Raw genomic sequence first — 24,343 nt, 5'->3', positions numbered from 1 at the left:
CACTTATATTATAAATGCGAAAGTTTAGATGGATGGATGTTTGTTAGAGTTTGTAATCTAAACTGCTGAACGAATCTCGATGAATGTAGCATCGATGTAGAGGATAGCCTCAATCTATGCTTAATTTAATCGAGATCTGTTCAGCAGTTTAGGCTACAAATTTTAACAAACATCCATCCATCCAAAAATTCACATTTATAATCTATACTATTATAATAAAGCGCAAACACACACTTATTTGTTACCTAAGATGTCAGCAATCACAGCATATTTTTTAATAATAAGCCCTACACTTACGTCAGGTTTTAGGCTATATATTTTCACGCCATTAAACTTAGGGGGTAAATATTTTAGATAAATACCCTAATGTGGGATCAGATCATAAGTTGCTGCCAACATCAAGGAAGCAAGGTTGCCACGCTTTGTCATCATGTTATGTCATTTTGACATTTGCAATTGATAATTTGACACATGTAAACAATAAAATAAAATTTTCATAATTTTATGCGGATGAAGTCGCACGGGAGCAGCTAGTATTAGAAATATAATTGCCTAATCTTATTAAGACTGATCTTTGCAGCTAATTGTGATTCAATGCTGCTAACCACAGTTTATACATGAAGGACATTAATGCTTCAATAGTATTTGACATGTAATACTAACCTTAACTAGTTCACGGATCAAAGAGCTTAGGAAATTAGCTTATAGAGGAGCGGATATCGCGTTAACTCTAACCGTATCTGAAACTTGCTTAGTAATCAAATTGTATTTATTTGTAACAGTAGTAACATAGAATAGTTTATGTATAATTATAACTAGCTTTTGCCTGCGACTCTGTCTGCGTGGTATTTAAATAAAAAAAGTGAATAGCCTATGTTTTCTTACAGACTATCCTCTAGGTCTATACCAAATTTCATTATAATCCGTTCAGCGGTACAGGCTACAAACTCTTACAAGCATTCATCCATCCATCTATCCATCCATATTTTCGCATTTATAATATTAGTAAGATGTACAAATCTCTATATCTATACATACGAGTATAGGAGTGTCTGTAGTATCAAAAGAAAAATACCAGATTTCAGGAAGATGATGTATTTGTATTGCTGATAACTAAAATCACATTTAAAAATATTTTGTCTGTCTATCTGTCTGTCCGCAAGCCGCATTTGTTCAGGGTAGTCCCTGGCTGGGCCGATTACGACCGGACTTTCTCTGAAGGGTAGCAGACGTTGACGGGCATATTACAGGCTACTTCAGTTATTGATATCAATTTGTTACATCAAATTCAAATATAGGCACATGCCTACTATGTATATAGGCATATACCTACATAGGTAAAGTAGATACTGTGACGACTAAAGTAGAAAAAAGAGTAGATAGAGGTGATGAATCTATACTTGTTTTTTGTAAGAAGTAACAAATAAGCGCTGGGAAAATAGAAATATGAAAATAAAAAAATCAGCTTCCCTTCTAAGGCTTAACAATTTTATTTTGTATGTCATCTTCAAAATTCCTTCGTTAAAAGTCTTTAGAGCTTGTTACCGGCATATTCGAACAGAAATCCGGAAATTTCCTTTACAAACTTTATCGTTGAATTTCATACATTCGCAATATTTCCCGTTTAAAGTGATGTGACATATAATAAATTGCGCCCCAAATACAACTGTTATCAATGGATAGGTTTTGTATATAATTTACCCCATTTTGACGCTGATGGTTGCTGCTGATCGCAGTAAAGAGTTTTCGAACGAATAATAGTGATAGACTAACTGTTAATAACATCAAAAAATACGTTAAAGTCGGAACAAAGTAATATCTGTCATTTCTAAACAATTGCCTATCTATTAATGTAGATCTACGCAGCCACAGTATGAGCGGGATTTTGGAACAATTTTTTGAAACTGATGCGTTAATGAGCTGTTATAATTTAGTTTTTATGCCCCCGGGTAAGATCATTCTCCGTTTTATAACTTGTGGCATATCTATACTAATATAATGAAGCAAAAACACATATTACTTCGTGGCGTAGGATGTCAGTAAACACAGCATATTTTTGAATAAATATTTCTTTAATAAAAAAAAACTCTACACTTACGACACGTTTCAGGCTTATACATTCACACGCTATAAAACTTAGGTGGCAAATAAATTGGAAAAAACCTTAATGTGGGAAAAGGACCATAGACTACAAGCTGCCAACATCAAGGTAGGAAGATTGCCATGGTTCAGTTCAGTTCAGTTTCTTGTCTATGGCACTCTCTTAGCGGATTGGGCCAGTGTCGAGTGTTGCCATGGTTGTCATTTGTGCATTTGAATTTTGACATTTGCAACTATGAATTTACAAATATAAACGATAAAATTAAATTTTTACAATTCCATACTTATAAAACACCACGGGAACAGCTAGTAATATATGTAATCTTTACATTAAACGAAAACACGAGATATCTTACATCAGACATAAAATAACTTTCAGCGAACATCAAATACAATATTATCTCAGTTTGCGAACATGAAATGTATAATAAAATTGAGTCCTTTATGTCGTCACAGATTTATTGACCTTCTATAAAATAAGATCGTAGCGTTTATTTTTAGTGTTTCCAAGAAAACACTTTTTGTTGACATTATAAAAACATTTGAACATAATATGTTTGAACTAATCATCCTAACATTTTTTATACAAATTGAGAAGAGACTAAGCGGCCACTAGAATTCGCTGTGAATAGTTAACTGACCGCTGACCATAGCCCGCATTTTTAGACGTATTACCTACAATTAAGAGAGGAGAGTACTCGGGAAAAACCTTGTTAATAGCATTTGTACATGAATATACAAACTTCAAAGAAAAATGGGAATGAAAATCTTTCAAGTTTTCACATTAAGCAAGTCACGTAATCGGCTTTTCAACAGACTCGGCCGTAACTAGTCGACTTGCGGACTTTATAGAGGGCAAATAAAGAAGAAAAAACTTACCTTACTTAACTACGTGAAAGGCATATAAAAACAGGTAAAAATTAATATAATTAAAGTGTTGATAAATGCCTTTTAAATATATATTTTAAAACAATTACACAAGATGGCGTCTAAGATGTCTGTTAATTAACTATAGATGGCGTTGGTACGTTCTAACTTGTATGATAGAAAAAGTTGGGGGCGCATAAAAAGTATTATACTAACGATTGAAAATTTCAATAACAATAGAAAATTAATAACTTAAACATATCGAAAAGAGGCTAAGCAATAGAAATTATAATTTTACAATAAATCTAACCTCTGATGTTTCGCAGAATCACCTTATACGATTTTGAAACTCGATTAAACATAGTTTTAAGATTATAAATCGTCAGATTCAGTGAATCTTGTAAATTCAATGATCCATAAAATCTTTATTTACCTCAAAACGTTTGTTCGCTTCAATGTATTTCAATATTTGATCTTATTTATAACTGTTCGAACATAGTTGAATATTAGTCGGACTTATTCAACACTTAGCTGTTGCTGCCGACTTCGTGAAATTAAAAAATAAAAAAAATATCCACAGATAAAATATCTTTCTAACGGTGATTTTTTTTAAATCGGCCCAATAGTTTTTAAGCTATTTCAATACATACAAAAATATAAACCTTTTCTCTTTATAATATTAATATAGACTGAGGTTTATAATAATTAAGGGAATTAATAAGATATATGAATAATTATTTGATTGTTACAGGTTGGTGTTCTGCCACAAACGGGATCGGTGCGGAGACCAAGAGCGCCACGACTGGCAGACATACCAAGGTACACTATTTTACTAATAGCCTCTTCTAGAAGAACCTTAAATTGGTATTTCAGCTGAAAACGTTATTAAATTGATTTATTTTCCGTTTATAATGTATTTATTACGCAAATAACAAACAATATTGGTTTGTTAAGCTTTTTCAATCTATGAAATTGGGACACGGCTGTGCAATCATTTTAAACGAATATTTCGTTTAAAATCCAATCAACTGAATCAGATTTACTGACGTCTCTTCAATCCAAATGAAATTTGGCACCAACCAATTACACTGTTATTTTAATAAACAGTAAACACAAAACTATTGAATGCAACGAATATGTCATCATGAATTAACAGAACGAAATAAACAATTTAAAGGGCAATAAACATGTTAACAAAAATGTAAATAATAATACTCTCGTCTGTATGTTGTTAAATCCGAAAAATACAGTCATCATCCACTTGCCCTTATTCCTTACGGAGGGTCGGCACAGTATGTGCTGCTCTTCCATACGTCTCTATCAGCCGTCATATCTGAATCCACTCATTTCTTAAGCATATCCTCTTTCACACAATCCATCCATGCCTTCTTCGGTCTTTCTCTTCCTTTGTAGCCATCCACATTCAATCTTAACACTTTCTGGTTTATGTCCCCATCGTTTCGTCGCATAATATGTCCATAAATCCGAAAAGTACAAGTGATATTTTAAAAAATAAAGGTAATAAAGTAGTTAGACGATGCTAGCCCTTTTTCTTATGAAATCGACCAATCACGAGTTAGTAAAAACTTATTTACTTACGTAAGTAATTTAAAATTTTATAACATTTAAAATAGATATCAAAAATTATAACGAGAGCTTGAAAGTTTCGTTGAAAACGTTCACGGGAACGCTGCACGGCATTTCGCGGGCGGACGGAAAATTAAACGTTGCGCGGAATTGCATATCAAGTGCTAATTGGATATGTAGGTGAGCCTAACGAGCGCTGGGACTGGTCAAACTTTATTACGCTTATTTTATACATCAAAAATTTAACATTATTTTTCACTATAAAACGCAAAAGATTATCATAAAAAAGGTGTCTTGAACAAAAAACAAACAATTTTCACAATGAAAACTAAAGTAATAGAAGAAAAAGACGGCATACTAAAAATTAGGCATACTAGATAGGAATTTTAATATTAAAGCTAAAGTAAGTTACCATACAGGTTTATAAATCAAGATTCTTTTCGAATACAAAAACGTCAACAACTATGTAGTTAATTTTGCAAAAAAAAAGTTATCAGGGGATACTTAACAACGGTTGGAGTTCGATTACAAAGCATAAATAATTCTGACCTTTCTCCGACCCCTTCCTGACCTTTGGGCTTGTCTCAAAATAAACACTTTCTGGACATGTAAACATTTAAATAGCTTCTCAATTTAATTTACAACTTCTAAGGTAGCAGTAAGCTTCAAATTTGTGATTATTTTTTTGTTTTCATAATGCAGTTAAAACTAGATGACTCAAAGCGGAGAAAGGGCCTGTCTTACCAAATTGTAAATTGTCTGATAACAAACCAAAGTGTAAAATATGTGAATATCGGATTTTATTAGCTTATCTAACAGTGGCGTCTATTTAAGCTATCGGAGCTTCTATCAGCCAGTGATGGGACGGGCCCTAATTGTATTTGAGTAAACGTAACCTGTTATTTGTTATTACCAATAAATTGTTTTATTTTTTTTTATACTGTAACGTCATTTAAATATGTAGCGTGTTATTCTGGGTTTCGGAAACGCATTTCATGTATTTATCGAAGACACTGATGAATGGTTACACATTAGCTGAGAAACCGGCCATTAAAGTTACATCTATCAGATTATATACGGCGCTTACGTAGCGAAGTATTTTCGTTTCAATATTTGGCCGTTAATGTGTCTGTTAATATCACAAGCGTTGTAACTGATTCATGAACATCTTAGCTACCAAATAACTTACGCTAAGAAGATTAGTGTAATCTTATTAAGCGTGCTTCTCTCAAAGATTATTATATCCTGTTACATATCAAAGGGGATTACGCCTGGTTTCCTTCACAATCTACATTCTATTCCTCTTGATTCACTTTGTTCTTTACTGGGAATCACGTTACAGAGATGTCAATAAATTAAATTGGTAATTTTATTTAAATTAACGACTTGATTAATTAATTTTTGCAATCAAAGTTTACTTAACAGGAAGTACGTTTAATTAATTACTCGACTTGACCTAAATAAACACTAGTAGGTAAATAAAAACCTTTAAAAAATTATAGAACAGCCATTAATTACGTAAATATTTTATCTTATAGTACATTCGGAAGTTAAGCCTAGTAGTTTTACAGTGGTAGTGCCCGCTTTAACATCTTAGCACTGCAGGGCCGGCACGCCCGGTGTAATACCAGGACCACACAGAAGACAGGCGTGAAATGGAATCAGTTCCGTGTTTCGTCTGATGAGTGTGGTGCTGAAGGCCTAATTTAAGTGCCTTTCTCTTTACCACCCTTTTCTCATAAGGAGAGGATGGGAAGGAGAAGTGGATTTGACAGTGGAGGAGATGCATAAGAAGGGGAAATATCCTCTTTACGTGCGTCTCCTCCTCCGTCGGATAAGGGTCGGCAACGCATCTGCAATTGCGGATGTCTAGGAGCAGTGGTCGCTTCGCCATTTTGGCGGATTCAGGTGACCGCTTGCTCGTTTGCCACCTTATGATATAAAAAAAATAGTAACCTAATACAGGGTCTGAGTTATATTTTCTAGAAAATGTTAATAGATCTTCCTGTTTATTGTTTTTATTACCAATGTCAAGTAATAACGACATTAATCTTAAAAAGTTTAAACATTCCTTATTAATAAAGCTCTTACACATCTGTTGCAACACAATGTCAAAAGAGTAATCCGTATTCTCTAAAGAGAGAAATAAATTCTGAATTTCCCGCCATTTATTCCGCTTTTCGCTCCAATTTCCCCCCCAAAGCGTTCATATTTCATACCTCTTCTTTCATTTTACGGTTCTTGTAGAAAATGAACGTAAAAAAACACTTTTTTCAAATGTTTTTAACGTGAATTCAATTTAAAAAAGCCATTGAATGAACTCGCCTCATATAAAAGCGAATCTACATAATACGAGTATTTTAGAGTAAATTAATGTATTGAATATGAAAGACGGAATTGAAAGAATCACACTAATCATACTTATATTATAAATGTGAAATTTTAGATGGATGGATGTTTGTTAGAGTTTGTAGTCTAAACGGCTGAACAGATTTCGATGGAATTTGGCACAGATATAGAGGACAGTCTGGAAGAACACATAGGCTACTCACTTTTGTTTTTTTAATTCCACACGGACGGAGTCGCGGGCGAAAACTAGTTTAAAATAAATGAAAGCTTGAAAAATTTACATTTCAAACTTTTATTATTTTAAACATTCTCCAGAAGGCAAGCGTTCTTCTTATTTTCTTTGCCTTTGTTACATTCTTCGAAAGGCTTCGAATTGCTCAACCATTTAAAAAACAAACTTTATTACTTGTATTTTTTTGTTTAACAAAGACACTTATTTAAAAAAATCACTACTATTACTATTGTTTACGTTAATATTGAATTTAATTAAAAAAAAAACTATGTTACAATTACACATACGAGTTTATTACATTTACTCTTTTACCCAACATATCGGGAGTAAATTAGTGTATAATTTTTACACTCCGTTAATGTTGGCAGCTTGTAGTTTATGGTCGCTTTCTCACATGAAAGTTTTTTTTTCTTTCAATTTATTTATTATGTTTAATAGCGTGAAAATATATAGCCTAGAGCGTGTTATAAAGCCTAAAATGAAGAGCTTTCTATTAAAGAAATAATTATTCAAAAATATGCTTTTCACTAAGACTGTCCTATAGTGCAGATTTCATACAAAAGTTACTCTTAAGAGATCCTTAGTAATTATTAAGCTATGATTTTTTTTCTTTTAATTAAATCGAGGAATACGGTTTCATCTTTAAATATATTATAAATACTTTTATGGGTTTCAAAGGAAATCAAATAACGAATAAAATTTCCAGTGAACTTTACAAGAAAACCCGCATACAACTTTATAATTAGGTTACCCGTATGTCGGAGTGTGTAAAGTTTCTCTTTATTATAAATTTCCATGAAAGTTTTAGGCATGAGTACTTCTACTTTATTGCATACTGAACAAAAAGTAATCTTTAGAAATATAAAAATTAGACTGAACGCTATTCTATTAAACATAAAAAAGAGTGTCTGTCCGTCTGCCCGCTCAAAAACATAAATTACAATACCAATTAAAACAAAAATTGACAATCATTTCACGCCGTTATGTCCATACAACATTGCTTAACAGCAAAAATTATTACCGTCAGTTGGGTAGAAACAGTTATTAAAGTAAAGGAGACAAAGAGAAAGTTTATCAAAGAGCTGAAACTTTAGCTAAGTATGACAAAAGTACTTCCAATATAAATTGAGTTAGCATAACAATTGCACTTCGAAGGAATAAAGAAAAACAATCTCCGACTGACATTATGTAAAATGTACAATGCAAGAATTCAATTATGAAATATTGCTATTATTTTTAACCAGGCGTAGGTTTATTACAACCTTTGCTTCCTTTTAAAAACAAGCATAAAGTACAAAAAAATGCTTGAATTTAAAAGAATAAAGAGGATATTCGTTTGTTTTTAGAATAATAGGATGTTAATTAAGGTGCTATAAAACATAAGAATATTGTGTTTTTGTTCAATCGTTAACTTACCTTTCCCATTTATATTTCAAAATTCTTATAAGAACATAAATCGTTTACAATAACATTTAACTTAGAATTTCGGTGCTCAGTAATTTCCGTTCAGTTTGTAAGGCAAAATGTCGTTTTAAACGCCACCCAAAGCTGTTTGATAAAAGTTTCAGTAAAGCCCCGAACCGCAGTCCCACCGCAGTTTGTAAATTCAACAAAGATATCTGCGATAAGGTATTCTATTCGCATCTGAATTTTATAGGGTCTTAAATCAGTTCCTTGTACATTTATTAGTCAAGGCATAAATATAGCAAGCTTTCTTGTTTATTTATAAATGAAAATTTATTAATTTCCAAGTTTATATGGGAATATAATATTAACGATAGCTAAAATTAGTGCTTAAATATAACTGTTGGACTAGTCAAATTAAGTTTAACGCGGAAATGTAACGACCTTGTTTTTAAAAACGACACTCTTATGATTCAAAATGGCTACAAATAAATGCAATCCAAGTTTGCTATTTTAAATATTTCAAACGAATTCCTTTAAACTTTTTCAATCTAAATTTTCTCTGAATTGCATGTAAAAAGAAGGAAATTTAAAAATGTAAGGATGTACAAATAAAGTAAGAAGATATAACTTTGTGCTGCGCTTCACGAAAATAACCTTCAAATGCAAAGTAAGCGAAAGCCACGTTTTATTCCATTTGAAGGTTTCAAAGAATATTTGAAACTTAGAAATTATTTTAAATGTCATATACAAGTAGTCACCGTTAGTCATTCGGAAATAGCGAATATTTCTTTTTCTTCACAACCTTTCTTATCTTTATATACTAGCAATCCACCCGAACTTTGCTTCGCCATATCTATACTTCTAAAGTAATATTATAAACTGAAAAGATTTGTATTTCTGCATGTATTTGAATCACGTAAAAAGTACTGATTTTAAAGTCTGATTTTAAAAATTCTTTCACCATTAGAAAGTTAACTTATCTGTGAGCAATATAGGCTATATTTTTTAATAACAAGCGGACGAAGTTTTCGAGCATCAGCCAGTAATAATTAAACAATAAAATGTAATTGTGCCTGATACTTTCTTTCACTTTGAATTATTGAAATAATTCTTAAAATTTATTCTGCACTTTTAAAGTTTATTTTTAGTAGAGTAATAAAATTTGTATGTATAGAAATAAGTGCATCGTACGTGTGTAGAATAAGCCGTTTAAAATTGGTCTAGCAATTTAATATATCGGTATCTAGAGAATTCTCGTAACTGGAACGAAACTTTCAGCATTTGAAACGTTTTTAATTGCCCTGCAACTTGAACTTTTTATACGCTTCAGTGTAACTTGAAAAAATACACATTTAATTTAGCGATATTCTGGTTTTTTTCAGCATGTGTAATATTACAAATTTCCTGGAAATTTTCGCATTATTTAGTAGAGAAATTCAAAGACGAAATGTGGTGATAGCTCAAGACTATGCTCGTAGACCAATTCACTAAAGGTAACAAATGAAGTGAAAAGCGGACGCACGCAGTGTTGAGGCTAAAACGGTTAGACGGATTATGAAGGAACTTTAATGGTAGCGGATGTGTGCGGAAGTAAATTGGGCTACTTTTTTAATTCCTCGTCGAAGAATTCGCAGGCAACCGCTAATCTGGAATTAAATGTCGCATCTATAGATGTACAATTACTCATCCAATATTGTCATTTCATTGTAAAACATTTAGACCATTTGTCACCACTGTGTTTCTGATTGTTAACATTCTATTGTGTTATAACTGTTATTCAAATAACTCCTTACATCGATTTTAAAAATAGATGTGACACATTAACATTGACTAATTCCCTTTCCCTTCCCATTTCCTACGGAATTATTATTTGGAATAAGAAAGAATATTGATAGCATCCGCGATTCATTTGTTTATTGCGTATAAGTAGAGGTAGGAATTTTCACTAGTAAAGCGCGTTATTGGTTACCATCTTTTATAACAAGCTTCATCCTTTATTCAATTTTCCTGCTAAAGACCAACAATCTATCTTTTTTAAGCTTATTCTAATTGTAGATCATAGATGTATAATACTCAATAAGAACAGTAAGTGAAGTTTTTGCTGTACCGTGTACTTTTATTTCTTATCCATTACGGTCAGATTTAATTGAATGTTCACATTGCAGTTTTATCGTAGCAACATATTCAGAGCGTACGCACACCTGAAACTAAACTATCGCACAACTGTTTAATCTTACATCGATTCCTATCAGCTATAGGTGTGCACACTACTCGATTTTTAGTTGTGTTTTTTTTTGTAACAAAAGGTAGCAAACGAGCAAGCGGCCAACTGAATCCGCCAAAATGGTAAAGCGACCGCTGCCCATAGACATCCGCAATCGCAAATGCGTTGTAACTAAACAGTTGAATTTGCTGCGAAACAATTGACAATCGCACAACAGTTGTGTGACAGATTAACCAAAGATCTTACGTATGAAATTATTGCATTTAATGTTTGCTCCACAATATGCAACTCAAAGTGGGAAGCATATTTAATTCTTTAACTGTACGTCAAAAAGATTAGCCATTAAGTAGTTGTTTACGATGAGCTATGGATATAATCTGTGCTGGGAAATTTGCATTCAAACTCTAAGCTAGTAACTATTAATTATGTATGGGTATTTTGTGTATGATAGTTGTGTGGTTATTCCGCAGTGACGTTTGCTTTGAATTATCCTATTTGCTTTAAGATACGCATTTAATTTATAATCTCTAGAAGTTTCTATCGTAATTCATACTAATACTATAAATATACTAATACTATATAATCGTAGGTATAATAAGAGATGGATGGATTGCGTGAAAGGTGACATGATCAAGAAGGTAGTGATGACTGAGATGACGGATGATAGAGTGCTTTGGAGGACGAAAACCCGGTGCGCCGACCCTACGGGAGTTGGATAAGGCAGGGGAGATGATGACTATAAATATGCAAAAGTTTAGATGAGTGTATAGACGTTCGTTACTTTTTTTTTCGTAATATATTAGCAGGTTTTTTGTAAATACTAATACTACTTTAACCATTCTAACTAAGCTTTAGGTTTTTGCTAGATATGGTTTACGATTGTCGAATGGCGGGATTCGAACCCTCGATCATGTGATCAGAAATCTGTATACTTAACCATTGGGTTATTTGCGCTTAACGCATAATTACGTCTCCCAAAATTTATAACGGATCTAGTTTAAATTATGGCTCAAAGTAGAACATAGTCTGAAAAAACATATAGGCTGTTCTCCAAATTTTTTCTTAAAGATATATGGACGGCGTCGCGGGCAAAAGCTAGTGTTTCAAATATGCATGTTAGTAAAACATCGTAAATATGTTGAAAATTTTGTAACCAAATTGCTGTATTATAAATTCAGGAAATAAACTATATTCATTTTTTATTCTATTAGGTATGGTGGGTTACTTTTGTTTTTTTTTCTCTCGTGATTTATGGAAGTATTAAGGTGTACTTAAATTTAAACAATTAAACAAACAAACTTAAATACAAAACAATGATAATTATGTAATTCAAATATTTGAATTTGATTTTTTTCGATAACTCTGTATAATCTGAACTATTTTGGCGGTTTTACAGAATATCTCATATAATTTGCAGGCGTGTAAACGTTCCTTCTGTAATGTTTGCGCGCGCACTCCGCAGAGCAACTGGTTATTCATTGAATATTAAATATTAACGCGCAGCGGTACCAGTAGGCATTAAACTATGCCTTATACCTAACGAATACCAAACCAAAGAATATATTATACCAAATATACTCGGTCTTATAAATGTAAACAGATTTTAGCGCCAGTTATTTATGCTAGAAAAAAGTAAGCATTATTGTGGTATAAAAAGTTACTGAAAAGTTGCGAAAACATGAAAATAGATCATTTACTTATTTTATTAAAATTGAAAGAAATCTTAACAAAAAAAAACTGTCTTCTGCTGTACCTCCGTGTAATATTTCTAAGATTCATGTCATTTTTAATTACGATAAAGGTATTTTATATAAATACTAACAAGCAACGAGTCTGCGCTTCCTTAATCTATGTTACATCGTTCGCGGCCTCAGTCCACGCGGTGTACAAGTCGAGTTGAAAACATAAACGCATGGCGCTTTGACCAAACGGACGTCCGTCGCATTTTTATCTTTGTTTACATTTTACTTTTCGTTCTTAATTTTTCTAAATTCATATCAAAATATTAATTATATTATTATAAAAAGGTGCTTTTAATGCCTTCTATTATTGTTTATTTTAGTGCTGTGGAGAAAGTTTTAACATAACTATGAATGGTGTTGTTGTGGAACGAACTGATAAGCCGGGAAATGATAATCGGTGAGTTAACTTTAGTATTAAGAAAAACGGTTATAAAGTTGTGAGATTTTAAATTGGTGAAAAAAATTAAATAAGAATATGTGTTTTGAAGGAAATAACTTATCATCAATTATGTAATAACTTAATCGGAATTTTATCATTTACTTACATAATTCAATGATTAATTGCAATTACGTTTACAAAAAATTCTATACGTGAAAATAACAACATTAACAAGTATATTATGAAATTAATTAAAAGTAACGTAAACTTCAACATAATGTTTGTTTTGTTTTTCCGTAGTTCATAATTTCCAAATATCCTGTAAAAAAATCCGTCACTAAATGAAAAAAAAAGTTTCAATAGTAGGAAATGGAATTGCCAAACTATATCGGTAAAAGCTCGTATAGAGCTTTTAAAACATAAGATAAATGGATTTTGTAGCACTTTTTAGTAACATTGTTTTAATAAATGTTAAAACGATATATAAGACGTAAGATTTTTATACGTGGAATTTAAACCCAAAACAAAACAAGACAAATATAACAAGTTACTAGTTGAACCCGACACGTGTTGTAAAGCCGGTCAAAATCAACCTTTGTGAAACGAAAGTCGTAATTAAGCAATTAAACTTTGGGGTAAATAAATAAGAAAATCGTACATGTGGGGTAAGGGACCATAAACTACAAGCTACCAACATTAAGGAAGCAGGGTTATTATGGTAATTTAGATTTGTAATTGAGAATTTGACAAATGTAAACAGTACAATAAAGTTTTTATTATTACATGCCGCAAGCCGCACGGAAACAGCTAGTAATATTATAAATGCGATAGTTGAGATGAATGAATGTTTGTTAGAGGTTATCTCGTCAACAGATGCATGGTCGGTCAATATGACATAGGTGGTACAGAATAGGTGGAAGAACGCACATGACAGCTAGTTAAAAGATCACACAAAGCTTTGATACAATCACATAGACATATGACTCAATAAAAAACCTAACATCTGGCGTCTGTTTCGTATCCGGATAACAATAAAAAAATATCAAAAACATGAATTGTAGAAGCCATTATATTTCATACCTTATTTAGATGTAATAAGGAGTGTTTTTAAATTGCCGAATTCTGTCATACTATGAGACACGAAACATAAATACAAATGTGTTGTTCGTATTATAGTCATTACATTAAAACTAGCTGTTCCCGTGCGATTTCATCAGAAAAAAAATTATTGTTAATATGTGTCAATTTGTCAATTGCAAATGTCAAAATGACATGACATGACAAAACTTGGCAATCTTGCTTCCTCAATGTTGGCAGCAACTTATTGTCTCTTTCCCACATTAGGGTTTTTATCCAAAATATTTACCCCCTAAGTTTAATGGCGTGAAAATATATAGGCTAAACCGTGAAGTAAGTGAAGGGCTTTTTATTATAAAAAGGAATTATTCAAAAGTATGCTGTAATTTTTTTTTTGCTTTTCGACAATGTAAGCCTACGTTTAAGATGTTTGTTAATATTTTATCTATAATTTTATAAATTCTGTCCAGTTTTATGGAGGTCAGCTGGTAGCCGAAATTATGTTATCTTAGTAAGTGTAGATATGAAGATACACTTTTTTCAAATATAAACACTGTTTTTTCTTGATAAATTACATTAGTGCGTTCGCAAACTACATATTCGTTAATTATTCGCTTCTCTAAATATATGTTAAGGTGCGAAATGATTTTGATCGATTAAAGTTCATACACAGATACAAAGAGACATACGACCGCCCACAGTAGAGGATGATTACCGTGTATGTTCTGCCTTCGGAATTAAATCCTGCCAACCGCTCGTCACTCCGACATATTAATATTCCAATATGGATGAATCCGGTCGAGCTGATGACGTAGCTTAAAAACAATTTCTGTAAAACAGGTAACTAAATGACTAAAAAGCTAGGTTTTCAAGAACATATTATCTTGCGCATTTTCATGTTTATTGAAAAATTACTATGAGTAAGTTTTCGAAATCCATTCTTTACCAATTCTACTAATCCTACTCATATTACAAATGTGAAAGTTTAGATGGATAGATGTTTGTTAGAGTTTGTAGCTTAAACTGCTGAAGGAATCTCTATAAAACTTGGCATAGATGGAGAGCATAGTCTGGAAGAACACATAGGCTACTTTTTATCCCGGGAATAGTTACGGTTCCCGTGGGATTAATTAATTTAGTTTTTTAATGTTAACTCGATCATTCTGCAACGGTTCAACATATCTTATTGAAATTTGGCACAGATATAAAACAAAGTCTGGAGTACACATGAGATAAGCTTCATCCCAGAGAAATGTCCGGTTCCCGAGGGATACGTAGCTTTTTGTAATTTATATAGTTCGTATGTTTTCTAATACCACGCGAACGAAGTCGCGGGCAACAGCTCGTAAGCTAATAATTTTTACAAACAGAATTTTTAAGGAAACAATGAATGAAATGAAAATGCGGAATCTAATAAATTATTTCGTTGTTGAAATAAGCCAAGGTCTCGAAGAATTACGATGGGAAAAAATATGAATACAGAAAATGATATCCGTAAAGTACGTTTAAAAACAGAACATCTTGTAATTTAAGTCTCATTTTAAGTGAAAAGTCTAAGTAGAGAATCAAGTGACATCGTATTCTAAGGTTTTAAAGATTTTTAGATCAATAGAACCTTTACTGATAATATTATTCTTTATACTAACATCATAATGCGAAAGTTTAGATGGGAGGATGTTTGTTACAGTTTGTAGCCAAAACGGCAGATACAGAGGATAGTCAAGATGAATAAATAGGTTACTAACTTTTGTTTTTTAATATCACGGTAACGGAGTCGCGGGCGAAAGCTAGTCTTCCATACTTCTCTATGAACCGTCATATTTGAATTAACTCTTCTTGCGCATATCCTCTTCAATCTGTCCATAATTTATTTTGTCTTTTATATTTGTAGTTTAAAATATGTAGGTTTCTTGTAAGTTTGTTTGTAGTATCATGGAGTATTTAAAGGGTCTTGTTATTTACTTTACTTATAAACTAGATCAGTTAGTTTTTTGCATCTAAAAGTGTTTTTGAAAAGTTTTAGATCCATATTCTGCCTGTAAAAATAAAGTTTTGATTAGAGAGGCAAAGGAATTTTAAAAATTAAATTTTTATTCCATAGCACATTTCGGCTTGTGATTTTGGTCTTTACAAATAATTCTTTTATTTCAAAATGGAAAATCATAATTTATTCTATCCTTTTGGTTTGGTTTTATAATATACTCGATTTTGACTAACAATTCTTGTCAATATTGGTACAATTCCTCGTTGTTAGACGGTAGCCACGCCTTTGTAAATATGTTATAACGAATGGTTTCCTACTGTTTACTAAGCTTGGTATATGATTTTTGAACCGACTATTTTAAACTCGTATGTAAACATAATTTTTTATACATGTTTTTTTCGAAAACATCTATAATATTCTCAAGAGAAAAGATTTGTATTTTTGTATGTATTGAAATAACTCAAAAAGTACTAGGCCGATTTTAATTCTTTCAACATTAAAAAGCTACGTTATTAACGAGTAACGTAGGCTATTTTTTGACTTTACGCGGGTGAATTTCGGGCCAACAGTTAGTACGGAATTTGTTTACCATTTTGACAGTTGGCACTTAACAAATAATATAAAGTTACATCCTTTTACGGCGAACTGTCTCACTTTTGTTCTTTGGCTTTATTTATTTTAACTAAATGTCACGCTCAGAGAACTTTATAGGAGATAATATTTACTTATATGTTATGTCTCATATTGAACTGTATTTTTTTAATTATACTTCTAATTTAACGTTGTCACCTCATAAATGTGGACTTTTATTATCAGACACTGAAATAACAAAGTTTTCCAAATCCCATCACTTCGGTATTTTTTTTTAAAGAGAGACAACAACTTGGACATGCCAATATATATTGAATAAATCGATTTATTAATCCAGTCAGAAAACCCAAAATCTTTTTTATAAAGGAAACACGAAACATGTATATCTAATACTAGCTGTTTCCATGCGTCTTCATCCGCATAAAATTATAAAAATATCGTGTTATTGTTCACATTTGTCAAAGTATCAATTGCAAATGTCAAAATGACATGACAGTATGTCAAACCATGGCAACCTTGCTTCCTTGATGTTGGCAACAACTTTGGTCTCTTCCCACATTAGGGTTTTTATCCAAAATATTTACCCCTAAGTTTAACGGCGTGAAAATATATATCCTAAATCATAACGTAAGTGTAGGACTTTTTATTCAAAGAAAAGTTATTCGAAAATATGCTGTCATTGCTGACATCTTAGGCAACAAACAAGTGTGTGTTTACGCTTTATTATAATAGTATAGAAGTATATATATACATATAGTCTCCAATCTATTGTAGAAAATATAAAAATACAGTAAAAACCCTATAAGGTTATGTCTTATGTCCTGGACGTCAAACGTGTCTAGACATAACATTAAAGAAGCACACACTATAAAAAATATCGTAACAAGTTATGAGCTCATTGCTGCTATATACCGAAGTTCTTTGTACATAATTTCCTACGAAATAAAGAATTGATGGCCAAAAGGCTTACCTTCATCTGGCAACTCTGGATTGAATTATACTCTTTAAAAGCCGTCGCGTTTCTGCAAATCTTGGAGAATGCCATTAGCTTTAGACCACATGACTTTTGAGACGATATTGCAGAAATTGTATTTTGGATTTTGGTTCATACAATCCCTGTATTTATTTACTCACTTGGATCGATGCAGCACAGGTCTTCATCGTTCAGAGCAATCTATCTTCCGTCATCTCAGGCGTCACTCTTGATGACACATTTCAATTTTACCTTTCTCTCTATGAAGCTCGGAGTAAAGTGTTATAAGTTCAAGTGCAGAGTATCTAAAACTAGAGAGATCAGTATAGATTTCTTGTACTATAGTCGTAATTTGAAGATCGAAACCAATGTTCCTATTTCTAAAGCGACCTCTTTCAATAAAGATCGTAAAAACGATAATGCAACTGAATAAGAAATAGACATTTTGTTATTGGTAGCAAGTCGAAAATAATATTTCTATTAATGTCGGGTTATATCTGTGCCGATAACCTATAGATAAACTGTATGAACTGACGTCTGTTAGTACACGTACTGTCGTAAACAAAGGTGTTATTTATTCTGTGCTTGGTAAAAATATAACCGTGGAATGCCAGTTCGTATTCAAACATATTCTTGTCGCCATGTTTATCAAAGAGAATGAGGGAGACAATATAATTATAATATAAAGCATTTGTTAATTTTAATAGCTATTTTCGATAACACCAATTAATTTGTAGTTAAAAACCACGTCTAGTTTTGCTACTGTCTTTTTGCCATAAAAACAATTCTGTAAATTAAATAAATAACATCTAATGGCAACCAGTGACCACTTTTCATTAAAAGTTTCTGTTCGTTTTTCGAAATAACATTGCATTCAAAATTGCATCAATTTTAGCATCAACACGTTCTTTGATCCATTGACGTGTCCGATATCAATTTGCTAAAATAGGACCAACGTATTCGACGTGTTCAATATTCTATTCGATCCGATATTCACAGATATTGTGAAGACGTAGACGTATCCAGAACTGGAACAGTACATTATCTTTGACACTATTTGAATAGTAAAGCATTCATAACGTCAATGGTACCAACCAATTACACTTTACAAAGAAAAAGGTTTAAGACTTTTATGCCTGTATATTATATTAGATCGTTCTTACTACTCTATACTAACTGCGGAAGGGAAGTGGGATCATTTTTAAATCAATTGTTTAATGAACCAGAAGGAATCTAGTTTGGATATGAAAATAATTTGATTTAATCCAGCAAACCATTTAGTAGTTACGCTTGTAGCATAATGAGGAATCAAAGGAATCTCTATTTTCAATATTTTTTTCACACACTCAGATTCAATTTTTGTTCTCTTTTGTCGCAGTGTGCCAAACACTTATAGTGATTTACTCCATTAAAAAAAAACTATTGCTTTTTTATTAGTTACTGGCCGTCTACTACGCACGATCAAGCAAGCTTGCGTGTTTTTAGGTTTCGTGTTTTTTGTACATAAAAGCGAATACTGACAGAAGTGGGCTTAATTTCCTTCGCGTTTAATTGAAAGAGTACTTTGCCCTCAAGTGAGGCGAAAATTCCTCTATGTTTAACAAGTTATTTCGCTTGTTTTGTTTTATTTGTACTAAACACGCAATGCCCAATTGCTGCAGATAAAATAATCAAGAAAAATCAAGACTTTATAAAACAATGTCTAGACGAATTTAGTGGTAGATGTATCTATTAATTCTATTATAACAAACTAGCTTTCGCCTGCGACTCCGTCCGTCTTCTAGACTATTCTCTTCTAAATGCCAAATTCCATCAGGATCCGTTCAGCAGTTTAGGCTAGAAACTCTCCATTCATCTATGAGAATGTAACGTTTTAACAGTGATAGAGCCCGCTTTAACATCTTCGCACGAATGGGTCGGCTCGCCCGGTGTAATACCACGACCACACAGAAAACAGGCGTGAAGTGGAAGCAATTCCGCGTTTCGTCTCATGAGTGTGGTGCCGGAGGCCTAATTTTAGTCCCTTCCCTTTCCACCCTTTTCTTAAGAGGAAGGGATGGGAAGGAAAAGTGGATTTGACAGTGGAAGAGACGCATAGGAAGGGGAAATGTCCTCTTTATGTGCGTCTCCTCCTCTGTCAATTAAGGGTAGACAACGCATCTGCAATTGCGGATGTTGATGGGCAGCGGTCGCTTTCCATTTCGGTGGATTCAGTCCGCTTGCTCGTTTGCCACCTTATATTATAAAAAAAAAACGTGTTTTTGTACCAGTGTAAACGGTCAAGTTACCAGTATTTGGAATAAACAAGATAACTACGCAGTTTCTTTACATTCTGAATTCTACAATCGTATTTAATGAATAAACAATTAAAACATCATTAGTCACTATAGGTTGTCACCATCTTCAGAGGTAGGAAAATTTATAACACCTGGTTCTTATCAATTGTTTAAAACTCGTTTCTCATTAAAAATTCGATTAAACTAATGAAGTATATAATCGACGAAATTGTGAATATTAAAAGCACATTTTTGACAAAACACGACTGTCAATTGTTTCGCAGCCAATTCAACTGTTTAGTTGTACAACTAAAAATCCAGCAGTATGCGCTCCTCCATATAAGCTTATAGGAATCAAATCGAGAATAAACATAAAAATATGCAATTGTTAAAATTATGGTAACAACAAGAACGACCTAACTCATGTTTGTTCTTTTTGTGACGGCACCTACTATTTACGGACACTTCGGTGGTCCATCTTTACGTGTGTACTTCGCCTTGCACTGAAGAAATGAAGATGGATTCCGACAGGTCCTTAACTTGTCGGTGCCGTATCAGGACAAGCCATTCTTAATTGGTTTTGGCAACATTATATTGTTAACCCTTGCGTTTTCCATGACAATGAAAGAGATGGTTATATGTTTTTTGTACAGGCGCTTTAATACATGTTTCTCTGTTCAATAAATTATCGTATTTATGAAGGTACATTTTAAACATATGTTTGCTTTGTCGTATTTTGTACCGTACATAATTAGGCAAAATTTTCCACAAGTTACTTTGTAATGTTTGTTTTTTATTTTAAAAGTCAATGCCATTATTTATCTTATTACTAGTCAATAAAATAAATTGCTCTATCATTTGGAAAATGTTTTCATAACAAAATGCTAAAGGTTACCTTTTAAAGTAAAAGATACCGAATTTTTAAACATCTTTATCTCGACTTTACGACTTCTTTGTTCAAATACTTTAAAAAAAATAATATTTGTACGATAAATCAATAATTAAAATCTTACTAATATCTCATTCTACTAATAATGTATATATTGCAATGTGTATATTAGAGGAAGTTTGAAAGTAACGCCAGTGGTGGAGAAATTAAGAAGCAAAAGGTTAGCGTGGTATGGACATATTATGCGACGAGACGATGGGGACATAAACCTGAAAGTTAAGAATGAATGTGGATGGTTACAAAGGAAGAGGAAGACCGAAGTAAGTATGGATGGATTGTGTGAAAGAGGATATGCTTAAGGAAGGAGTGGATTCAGATATGACGGCTGATAGAGATGTATGGAAGAGCAGCACATACTGTGCCGACCCTCCATAAGGGATAAGGGCAAGTTGATGATGATCTTATTCTACTAATAAGGGTACACCGGTAGAGGTAGAAAAAGATGGATTGCGTGAAAGGTGACATGATCAAAAAGGTTGTGATCACAGATGACGTATGATAGAGTTATTTGGAAGACAAAAACCTGTTGCGCCGACCCTACGGGAGTAGGATAAGGATTAAGATGATCTTATTCTACTAATATGAAAAATTGAAACTTTAATTAGATAAATGTATAGATGTTTGTTAGAAGGTATCTGATCCGCTTAATGGATCTTGAAATTTATCATAGTTGTAGAACATCTGAAATAACATGAAGGTTACTTAGTAAGTTTTGTTTAATTCGTACAGACGTTGACAGTGGTAGTGCCCGCTTTAACATCTTAGCACGAATGGGCCGGCACTCCCGGTGTAATACCACGACCACACAGAAGACAGACGTGAAATGGAAGCAATTCCGTGTTTCGTCTGATGAGTGTGGTGCCGGAGGCCTAATTTAAGTTCCTTTCTCTTTACCACCCTTTTCTTATAAGAAGAGGATGAGAAGGGGAAGTGGATTTGACCGCGGAGGAGATGCATAGGAAGGGACAATATCCTCTTTATGTGCGTCTCCTCCTCCGTCGGATAAGGGTAGGCAATGCATATGTGATCGCGGATGTCTAGGGGCTGCGGTCGCTTCGCCATTTTGGCGGATTCAGATGGCCGCCTGCTCGTTTGCCACCTTATGTTATATAAAAAAAAGACGGAGTCACGGGCAAAAGCTAGTAAGATATAAATTTTAAATATCAAATAACAACATATCATAATGATAGCAATACTTACCATGTCTTTTTTTAAGACGCGAATCTTCTCTGGTGCTTTAAGTCTACGAAAACGTTCATAATCAGCTCGATTAACAACTTACGAAGCATACACAAACATTAATTTTAATCAATATAAATAAGTACTTATATAAATTAGGTACACAAGGAAATGTTAAACTTTCTTAATGAAAAAATATTAATTGTCGGTTGACAGGGAAGCCGTAGTCCGACAAGGACAGTTCGATTGCCTACAGAACGTATGAGAGGTCGAGGCCACAGCCCCGTCTCCCAAAACTGAACGTTTTAATTGTTTTATACGACACAAGTGATGTGTAATACATCTGATATATCGTATTTTATTTCGGCATTGACCTTTTATGAGCAAGCCATGATTCAATGATAGGCGTGAAGTGGAAGTAATTCCATGATTTGGCTCATAAGTGCCAGCGGTAAAGCGCCTTCTCCTTTCCATTTCTAATCTCACCAAAATTTTAATAGCGAAAGTTTGGATTTCTGGATGGATGTTTGTTATAGTAAAATTTCAGATTTAGTAAGATATACGTAGGTAAATGCTATATCTTCCTTCAATTTAATAATCAAAATATTCAATACTGTTCTTAGGATAAATATAAATAGGAACAATGTAATTTTAACATTGTTTCCGCGGCAGTTTATATAGGTCGACCAAACAAGTGAGCTCAAATGACACGTCCGTAAATATTGATTGTAAGTTATTTCAGGAAGGAGGTACCCTATATGATGTCAAATAGTGATACACATTTCTGAAGGTTTGTAAATGTTTACATGTTTATACAAGTGTACAATCGATTTTAAAATATTCAAAAACGAGCTGTTTCCGTGCGGCTTCATCCACATCAAGTTATAAAAAAAGTATATTATTGTTTACATGTGTCAAATTATCAATTGCAAATGTCAAAATGACGTGACATGGTGACAAAGCATGGCAACCTTGCTTCCTTGATGTTGGCAGCAATTTATGGTCTTTTTCCCAGATTTGGGTTTTTATCCAAAATATTTACGCCCCTAAGTTTAATGGCGTGAAAATATATAGCCTAAAGCGTGACGTAAGTCTAGGACTTTTTATTAAAAAAAAGAATCATTCAAAAATTTGCTGTAATTGATTAGATCTTAGGCAACAAAGAAGTGTGTGTTTAGGTTTTATTATAATAGTATAGTTTAAGACACTCTCGGGCAGATAGTAGTTACATATATAGTGTTCCTAAGATACGGTTTTATTACCACGATTGGGTTGTTCTAGCTCGTTGGTAGGGTTTATTTTTCACACTACAGCATCACTCCAGTCAGCCCGTGAACATTGCTCTTACAATTCTCCCGAAATATCAGGAGCTGAAACAATCCAATCGTGATAAGAAACCCAATCTTACGAATATTACATTTGTAAAAGCAACGACAGTTTAAAGTTATATATAGTACACTATCCATTCATAACTACAGCGCCATCAAACGCCCCCTTTTCTACGTCACTATTTCACTCTTTTAGTCTTTTGTTTAGGTTTTAAGGTCATAAATCGTACAGCTGGCACTCCGCCAAATAAACACCACCTGTAATGCCGCATCTTCGGTTTCACATCGCTTCTATTTTGAATCGCAAGTACGTACGTTTGCAGGATAAATTGCAGACAGATGTAATGTATTTATGTGATCCTGGTAAACAGTTTTAATTTAATACCGATATTGATTTAGTAAAATAAACGTTCGTAACACGTGATAAAGTGCAAATTTGCAATTTGTACATCATTAGTTATTAAAACAGAGACAACAAATGGTTTTTACCGTAGATAAAAACTGTAAGAAATCGAAAAGTTACTTTGTACCGTCAACACAAACCCTTTTAAATTTTCCACAGCAAATGCCCTTTAGACGCCATATTTTTCGGCTCACTCTTTACTAATATCTATTTGATTTACAAGACCCATAATTATTCTCGTCTACGAATTAACTTCGTGACTGCTAATATCATCGTTATACCATTGTTTACTTCCTCAATCGTGTGCGATCAAACGTCTAACAGTGTCGAAGAATCTAAAATAGCCGCGTTACGAATCTATTAATTACAATTAATTGTTTCCTTCTTCCGAGCGTCGGTGGCTCAAAGGTTTAGAATTTGACATGTAATCTGCAGGGCCTAGGTTTAAATCGCACTATGCATCAGTGTCATTTTCGAATTTCATATGTAGATTTACCCGACGTTCTTCCGATCAAGGAAAACGTATATGCAACCTCCACACATCTGCGAAATTCAAAGATATGTGTTAAATCAACCCGCAGTATCCCAGCGTGATTGACTGTGGCCTAGTCTACATATGGCAGAGAAGCTGTTTTACTAAAATCTGTCACTTAAATTAGATTGTTTAATTTATCTTTATTATAGATTTTTAAAATC

The 24,343-nt window shown here is 33.0% G+C and overlaps 1 protein-coding gene across 2 annotated transcripts in view; it reads left to right on the top strand.

Moving 5' to 3' along the window:
• Window positions 1-24,343, top strand: part of LOC106109478 (calcium/calmodulin-dependent protein kinase kinase 2) — a 60,991-nt gene that overhangs the window by 25,352 nt on the left and 11,296 nt on the right. Inside the window, exon 2 of one of the 2 annotated variants that reach the window (XM_013290994.1) lies at window positions 3,719-3,786. In XM_013290994.1, coding sequence (XP_013146448.1) covers window positions 3,719-3,786 — 68 coding nt within the window. Of the gene's footprint in view, window positions 1-3,718; window positions 3,787-12,686; window positions 12,906-24,343 lie in introns of those variants that run through there. The other variant, XM_013291001.1, reaches the window with a different exon arrangement.

This window comes from Papilio polytes, unplaced genomic scaffold (assembly GCF_000836215.1).
Source record: "Papilio polytes unplaced genomic scaffold, Ppol_1.0 DF824269.1, whole genome shotgun sequence".
Lineage (NCBI taxonomy): Eukaryota > Metazoa > Arthropoda > Insecta > Lepidoptera > Papilionidae > Papilio > Papilio polytes.
Note: the sequence above shows the minus strand (reverse complement) of the source record. Positions and strands in the feature narration are given on the sequence as shown.